This window comes from Euprymna scolopes, chromosome 23, assembly GCF_053919585.1.
Source record: "Euprymna scolopes isolate OS-2025 chromosome 23, ASM5391958v1, whole genome shotgun sequence".
Classification (NCBI taxonomy): Eukaryota; Metazoa; Mollusca; class Cephalopoda; order Sepiida; family Sepiolidae; genus Euprymna; species Euprymna scolopes.
In genome coordinates, this window is record NC_136504.1 from 55437572 (window position 1) to 55446562 (window position 8991).

General features: G+C 32.8%; 1 protein-coding gene across 3 annotated transcripts in view; it reads left to right on the forward strand.

The window, feature by feature from the left end:
• The window catches only part of LOC145245908 (uncharacterized), a 388923-nt gene that overhangs the window by 300026 nt on the left and 79906 nt on the right, over window positions 1–8991 (forward strand). For all 3 annotated transcript variants that reach the window (XM_080107649.1, XM_080107648.1, XM_080107650.1), the window contains one exon: window positions 716–904. In XM_080107649.1, coding sequence (XP_079963775.1) covers window positions 716–904 — 189 coding nt within the window. The remainder of the gene's footprint in view (window positions 1–715; window positions 905–8991) is intronic.

Below are 8991 nucleotides of genomic sequence, written 5' to 3' on the forward strand. Positions count from 1 at the left end.
ACTTCTTGTAAGTGAAAAAAAAAAATACTCTAGCTGAGATCGAAACCAAAACCTAAAGACAGTCAAGTGCGATAACCATTAGACCAGCTTGCCACTATCTTTAAAAGGTGTTTTCAGACCTACTTATTCTTAGCATAATTAATCTGTCATGTGAACGATTCATGCATGCGCATTTGTGAAACAGTTGATAAACTGATAAAAATCTGATGACCCCCCCCCCCACGGACCAATTTTTCAATTTTGACCTCTGAGCTGCCCCTTTTTCCAGATGAAAACCGATTAAAAAGTTCTCCACATCTAAATACCCTGTATACCAAATTTCAGGTCTGTATATAAAAAATTTGTTAAGTATATAGGTTGAGAAGTGGCACACACACACATTCTCACTTTTATAGATTTATTTTTCAATTTTTATATTTTGCTTTTGCTGCGACTAAGGCATCCTACTAAATACTAGGCGTTCACCACTACTTCATGCACTTAACCGTGAGATCTTTTTAAGATTCTAACTGTCCATTGTAATTATCTTGCACTTGGTTCACAGGGTATAGTCGCCAGATAGTTGTTGAAATTCTTTTTCACGAGTCAGTTGCTCTTGTAACTACTGGAATGATGAAGATCTTAAGATTTTGGTTTCTTTTCGTGTCACACATAAGACATTGGTATTATGTAAGGCCAGTTGTATATCTGATTTCGTCCACCATTATTGTTGCAGGATGCAGAAATATTGACTGAAGAATTGTCCAGTTTGGGTTATATTGATTATTGGATGAAGTCTATCCATGTCCATGCTGCTGAGAATACAAAAAATTCAATCACTAATACGACGCTTTCGCCACCGATATTTATTGTTGGCACCCATCGCAACAGCCTGAATGATGACGTGGAAATCCAGAAAGAAATGGTGAGTACACTATTTTTATTTAAAGAACTCATCGTTCACTCTTTTATGATTAGTAGTTTAGCAGTGGTGGCTAGTCTCTCAAGTACCTTATTAAAGTATTGTATAATCACGTTGACACACTCGGTCCTATTAGAAAGTTAAGCAATGTTTAGCCTGTTCCAGTACTAAATGAGTGACCATTTGGGAATACCAGGTGCTGTATGTGCTCTCCATTTATCTCGGCATAATTTCCATTCATCCTGGACTTCTCCTTGCCACTGAAATCAAGCAGTACCAATTCAGAAGAGATGCGGTTGATGATTATTTAAAGAATACACTTTTCACTGTTTTATGGTAGATAGTAGTGTTGGGACGATTCATCGAAGTTGGGGAATCAGAAAAATTGGAACTTTTGGGGAATATCGGATCGGTATCTGAATTGGAAAAATTTGTGCCCATTTTCTGTTGTCGAAAACGATTCTTTAAATTGTCTATTTTCAATGGATTTTGTTTAAAACCAAATCTTCCACTGCTGCTAATAATGATAGAATAATATGCAGGCTCCTTCAGTCTTTGACAGACTATGGATACCCACGTAGGGGTGTCTGCGCATGAAATTTTTGTGGCAGGAAGTGCACAATCTCCAACCACACCTCTCCTGAGTCGACATTGTTAAATACCAGTGGAAAGTGAAACGTATGTACAGGACGACTGGAAACAAATGCCAAGATAAACAGAGAGTGCCTAGAATTCCCAAATGGTCACCCATCTGCTACTAGCCAGGCTCAACATTGCTTAACTTCAGTGGTCTGACGAGAATCGGTGTGTCAACGCGATTATGCCGTGTATGCTAGAATAATAAATACAATATAGATATAAGTAATCACATTCTCGTATTTATTGATCGTAAACTACCAGTGAAACTAATACTTATAGATCATCCACCATAAGTGTATTTTTACGTTTGAGAAAATATCTGTATATTTTACATGTGTTTCTACAGTAATCAGGGGGGAAAAAAACAGCTCCATAGTTAAATATTTAAAGATTTATAAGAATCGTAATCAGTAATTTAGTACGGAATCAGTAATTGTATCAGAATCAGGAAAAATATTGGAATCGTCCCATCACTAGTAGATAGTATAGTTGTGATGGCCATTAAGCATCTAATTAAAAGTATGGGATAATCACATCGAAACACTGGTTTTCGTTAGTTAAACATCGTTGAGCCTGGTCAGTGTTAAATGGGTGTCCATTTGGGAATACCAGGTGCTGTTTGTGCTCTTTGGATTCAAGCAATGCTGATTCAGGAGAATTGTGGTTGGAGATTTCGCAACTCTTGCTTTATGATTATACATGCAGCTATTCTTATAGGAGTATCTATTGTCTCTCAAGACTGAACAGAGGCCATGAAAGTACCTCATCTGATTTTAGTACACACCCTTTGAATTGTTATAACTTGTTCAATTTTTTTTTTTTTTTTACTTGCAAAGAAGACTGAGATTTTTCTGAACCATCACTAGCGGAAAAAAATAAATGTTTGGATTAATTTTATTTCAAATGTTCCCTTAAGTGTGAAAGTTTAAAGGGAAAAGTTAATAACACTGAAAAATATTTAATTAGTTTTGATCCTGGAGAGACAGTAGGAAATATATACCATAATATACAATTATGATATATACCATAATATCGTAATTGCAATTGGTCGACTGGCATTGAAGAATCAGCAGCAGCAGTCATGCCAATGGGTATAAATAGTAAAAGGCGACCTTACCACCTGACCATCATCTACAACTTATTTGGTTGTCATAACGTGTGTCAGTCCAGAGTTTGTGCTTTGTTGTATGTGTCTGTTTTGATATGAATATAACGGTTTTTTGAAAGGCATTCATTAATGATTTATCCCATCTGATTTTCAAAGGACGAAAACACACAAATTAGTTTATCGATTAATTCTTATCTTCATCCACTTACATGATTTATTTCTCATTTGTTCAAGAAATATAGTATATGTGTGCACATGTCTGCTTATGTCAGATTGTTTTTGTTGCATAAATGTTTTTTTTTTTTTGTTTTGTATGACTGAGGTCCTTTGCGTGCTTGTGTTTAAGATCTTTTTCTTTACTTACATCTGAGGCCTATTTTTGTGCCTATGTCTGTTTTTTTTTTTTGTGTGTATGTATGTCTGAGGTCAACACACACACACACAAAGCAATCAGATATACACATACAAAAGAAAAAGACACACAAAAAACATCACACACAAAAATAGACATTATACATACACACAAAAAAATAAAGAAATCATGCAAAGAAAATATATCAGACATACACACTGATTAATTTTATTTTATGCATTGTGTGTATGTCTGATGTCTATTTGTGTGTTTTTTTTTTTTACACAGTGGTCAGCACTTATCAAGGCCCGGAAGCCACTCAGGGATAAGGGTTATTGCAAGTACATTACGTTAGTGTGGAGATTTGATGAAGTGTTTACTTAAGGGGGCGGTTCATTAGGAATTTGTTAACGTTGGACTTGAACACATCCAAGTTGTAGTCCAGTGGGAAGCAGGCAGACGGAACAGAGTTCCACAGGTGCGCAGTTCTAAGAAAGAAGCTTTGTTCATGGAATCCACGTTTTGATTTAGGCACAGATATAGAGTGGGGGAAATTTTTCACAGTGGATTCGGCTAGACAGGTGTTTTTCGTGAAAGATTGGCGAGGAGGTACCAGAGATTGGAGTTCAGACGAGCACCTGCCATGGAAGTAATGATAAAATAAGGATAGGCTCGCAACGTCTCTTCTGTGGGAGAGAGGTTGCAAGGTAGAGAAAAGGGCATCCCCCACTAAGCCACAAAGTCTATTTTGTACTCTGTGTGTATATGTCTGATTTCTTATTTTTGCATGTGTATGTCTTTTTTGTGTGTGTATGTCTTTTTTGTGTGTGTATGTCTAAGTTCTATTTTTGTTTGTGTATGTCTGATGTCCATTTTTTTTGTATGTGTATGTCTGATGTCCATTTTTTGTGTGTGCATGCATAATAATTTTTCTTTTTTCGTGTCTATCTGTGGTTTTTTTTTTTGTCAGATGTTTTTTTTTTTTTTTTTAGATTAATTTGAAAGAAATGTCAGGGTTAGGGTTAAATAAGATCATCAGCTGGCTTACTATGCACTCAATGACCTATATAATTATATATAATACGGGTCACTAATGAGTTGATTTCCTCGGAGTCAATCATTGATTGATTTATGTAACCTTACTTTTTATGTACTATTCATTTATTTATAACTTGTTTTTTTTTTTTTATAAATATATTAATAGTGCCCTTTGCTGTTTTATGACTGTGTAAATGACCGAATTTTGTTTACCTTCTTGATTGCAAACACATTGTATTATTCCTATATTCATTTTTTTTTTTTTGCTTTCAAATCAATGAAATTTGGAAAGTATTGCAGCCACATAATCAAAGTTGATTGAAATTCAGGTTCCTTTGTTGAAACAAGTTTGTTGACTTTATTATGATCATACAATCGGTACCTTGAAATATGATTCTATTACCTGTTGTCGATTTCTGTAATTAATCACCTTCGTTTGTTACATAAAAATATTCTTCACCATCCGTGTTCTCACCACTCCCTTTCTAAGATCGGGAGAACATGAATAATAAAATGAATACCAATGCTTGTTATGGAATAAGCTGCGATTATATTCACCAGCATGATAGTGTAACTATATCGTTTACTGGAGAGTGTAATTTAGTGCATCCACATTGTTATGTCTTGGGCACCGGTTTTAAACACAATAAAACAATAGGCGCATCTTATTTAGATCAAGGGGTTGATATGACGTCTGTTACATTTGTTTGACCAGTCTTGTGTCAAGTTCAGCATCAATAGTATTAACGTTTTCATTATAGAATTAATTCTCCCCAGAGAATTAACTGGATTTGAACCGTTGCTGCTGAAATTGAATGCTGCATAAAATAAGTGAACAATGCATGTTTTTATAAAAATATATATTTTATTTTTATATTTGAAGAAGCCGAGAGTTGAACTGGCATGTAACAATCTCCAGTGAGTTCTACTTCCAAACTAAATTACAAAACTTTCCTCATGTTGAAAAATGAGAGAAAGGGGGGGTGGGTGATATATATATATATATATAGAGAGAGAGAGAGAGAGAAAGAACTAAGGTTATAGATAGAGACTGAAATGTTATTTTTTTACAATTCTGGTGTCGGCTAAGTAGATCTAACCATTTGCACCTGTCAACCTCGATAGCTTTGATATGGTTGGGATGTTATAAACATCTGAGCTAAGATCAACTTTGGTTGACAACATGCTCTGAAGTCGCCATGTTTATAATAGCACGGTTTAAATTATGCCTAAGGTAGGCATAACATTTTTAAATGTAGGGAGCTGAGACTCAAATCCGAGATCACACCCTGTCAATCATACCTATTAACCTCATGCATCTGGCTCAACTCCAGAAACATATACTGCAAAGTAATATGTAACCATTTTCACTAAATATCTCCAATAAAATAAAAAGAAACATCAACGTTTATAATCCTTTTCGTTAATATCCTCTTTCTTATAATCTTTGATGATGTTTAGATATGGGAACCAGCTAGACGAGGAATATATAATTACTTCTGTTGAAACTTATTATTGACATCGTTCATTAATACTCTGCTCCTAAGTTTGTGGCATCATTTATTGGCAAGGCAACAGCTAACACTTAATGGCCTTTATTCAGCTTCAGAGGAATCAATATTTGCATCATAGGATATTCTCCACTTGACAAACAGCTGCTCAAAAATTCTTAAGCTTGTGGTGATGATATTGGTATTAACGGTTTAGCTAAACCTACTCTATACTCTATTTATCTATATATCTCTATATAACGCATAATGTGTGTATGTATGTACATGTATATATAATGTGTATATATATAATTTATATATGTGTGTGTATGCATGTATATATATATATATATATAATTATTTACTATAATAATTATTAAATACCTACAGACACAGGTGTTTCATCCTTTCGAGAATCATCAGTGCAGAGGGTCATGATTAACACTATTAATATACACGATTATAATATATATATATATATATATATATATATATATATATATATATATATCTATATCTATATATCTATATATATATATATATATATATATGTTAAGTAGTCAAATTCAAGTGTAAATCTTAGTGGATTAAATAAAAAGTTTGCACTGAACTAATATTTATTTCCTGATTTAACAACAACAGCAAAAAACAAAATGAAAACAAAATCGTTTTTATCTATAAAAATTGCAGCAGTTTCAATACAGACGAGACCTAAAAACAAAAGAATCTTCTGATTAAAGAAAAAAACAAACTTTCTTTGGATATCGTTTACAAAAACTTTTGTTCTTTATACAGACAAAATAATGACAAATATATAGCGTTCACTAATCCGCCATATTTGTTTGATACATGAAAATAGATTATTTTGGAAAAAATAAATTTTGACAGTTGTTTGTTAATGTGATAATTGTTTTTGTTTGCAACGTTTTACTTGCTAAAAGACTATGCAATCTGGCTTCGAAATTTCTATAAAGAAAACAAAAAACAATGAAGCAGTAAGAAACAGACAAAATACATGAAAGTTGGATTAAGTTATCACAATTTAACAGCTTCATTTTGCACCTTTTATATTTAAAGCAAATTAGAAATCTATCAAATGAACGATCCTTAAAACCAGTTAAATTTAATATTATTTTGTTTAACTCATTAACTCGACTAGCTAAGAAATAAACTTACCCACTGGTCCAGGGACTGCATGCACCATGCTCAGGCAGGGAACATACACATTTGAGCATAACAAACCTTACATCCATTAACCCTTATCCTCGAGTGACCTTCGGGCTTTGATAAATAGTGGTGCCCCCACCCACACACACACAAGTAAAAAAAAAAAAAGCATAAAAATGACTCAGATGCATTGCTTGATATTCTAATCATTATTTTTATCTCCTCCGGTCTATGCCAGGACACTGGTCTTGCTGGATTCATATAATATGGAAAGATGCTTTATATAAGTTCAACATTTAAGGATGGAACATAAAATCAAAAGTAATAAGACAAAATAAAATATATATATATATATATATATATATATATAACTACTTAATTTACTCACATAAAATTAATATACGAAAGTATAGATTTATGCGTAAACTTTAAGTATTTACTTCAAAAGTGCTCAATATGTAGGTAGAGCTAGTTGGTAATTTATAAAATATATATGGCGATTAAGCTACACTGAATATTCCGCGTTTCATCCACTGTAGGACTCTTCAGGCTTATGCGCATAAGCCTGAAGAGTCCTACAGTGGATGAAATGCAGAATATTCAGTGTAGCTTAATCGCCATATATATTTTATAAATTACTAAATACTATATATATATATATATATATATATATATATATATATGAATTTATTTGTCGGTTCAATAAGGAAAAACATCATATATTTAGATAGAGGGGTTATAAACGCTCTTTATACCTCAGCATTTTGAAACCTAATACTTCTTGTCAGAAGAGGAGACGAGAGCTAGGGAACTGCGAGATCTAGCTTAGGATACATTGAGGTGGAAATATAAAATGCAACAGTAGAAAGATAAATGAAAAATAAAACATAAATAATGAAGGAAAGAACAAGACAAGAAGTAAGAGTATGGTATGGTTATATAACTGGGGTTGTTGAGGTTAGAGGGAAGCGATGGAGATGATTAAAATGGGGCGAAATTTTACTAAAAGGATGCATCGGGGTGTTTTAAGGCAAAGTGGTGTTGAAATTTGAAAAAAAGTGTCAAAAACGAAATACAAAAATGGGGAAATTATATAAGAATATAGCAGAGCAATTAAAAGAATTGAATTGCAACAAAATATAGGTATATATGCAAAAGAAAAATATATTTAAAATATATATAAAAAATCTTAGGGTGAAGGTGATTGCATGAGATTATATAATGGTGGCATATGTGTATCTGGCATGAATAAATGAAGTCATAATCTTTACATGGTAAATGGGGATGTTATGCATGAAGTAGATCCCGAAAATGTTTGATCAGTTGGGTATGAATAAAACTGCTGGGATATTTATGCATCGATAGGAGTTTAAGTCCTGAAATTCTTATCGTAGGAATCCTACAGTGTAGCATAGGAAAAAAAATGCCCCAGAGTTCAAAATATATCACCAGTAATTAGGGACCTCAGTGTCATATAGATTTATATAGAATGGGTGAATACTGTGAAAGTTTAATATATTTAAACACCCAGAGTTCAGGAAGTCAAAAAAATGTTTAGATGATAGAGAAAAAAAAAAAAAAATCCAGCTTCATGCCCGTCTGGTAACATAGGAAAAAAAACACCTTGGGTCCTAAGGTTTCTTTTAAGTTTTTATATGTTTTTTTTTTCTATTGTTTATATGCCTGTATTTTTTGGTTCATCTCTTTATCCATTATGAGATGTTATTATTATACTTTTTTTCATTATTGTATTTATTATTCTCCATTTTTCTGCACGCCTTTGCCTTATGAATTCTTCTTGTAGAATTTCATCCCATTTTAATCACCCCCCCCCCCATCGTTCCTCTCTGACCTCAACAACCTCCAGTTATATAACTGCCATACCATCCCCTTACTTTTTGTCAAATATTAAGTGGGTGTATATTCTCATTGTTGAAGATTCTTTAAAAAAAAAAAAAAAACTGGGGAGGGAGTCGTAGCTTCTTACCTAATTGAGGGAGCTTCTATAAAGAAAGAATTAAACAAAATAATATTAAATTTAAATAATAAACGCTATATATATATATATATATATATATATATATATATATATATATATATATATATATTATGAAGATGTTGGTTGGTTGTTTTTGTTTTGTGGCATATCAACCCTTTTCAGGTTATTTAATGCCAAATCCAGTTATTTTGAAGAAAAATGTTTTAATAGAATATATGTTTTTTCCAAGTCGGTTTCTATTTAACCCATAGTTGGGGTCCTAACAGATACTACCACTCTAGGTCAGAGTAGACCTGG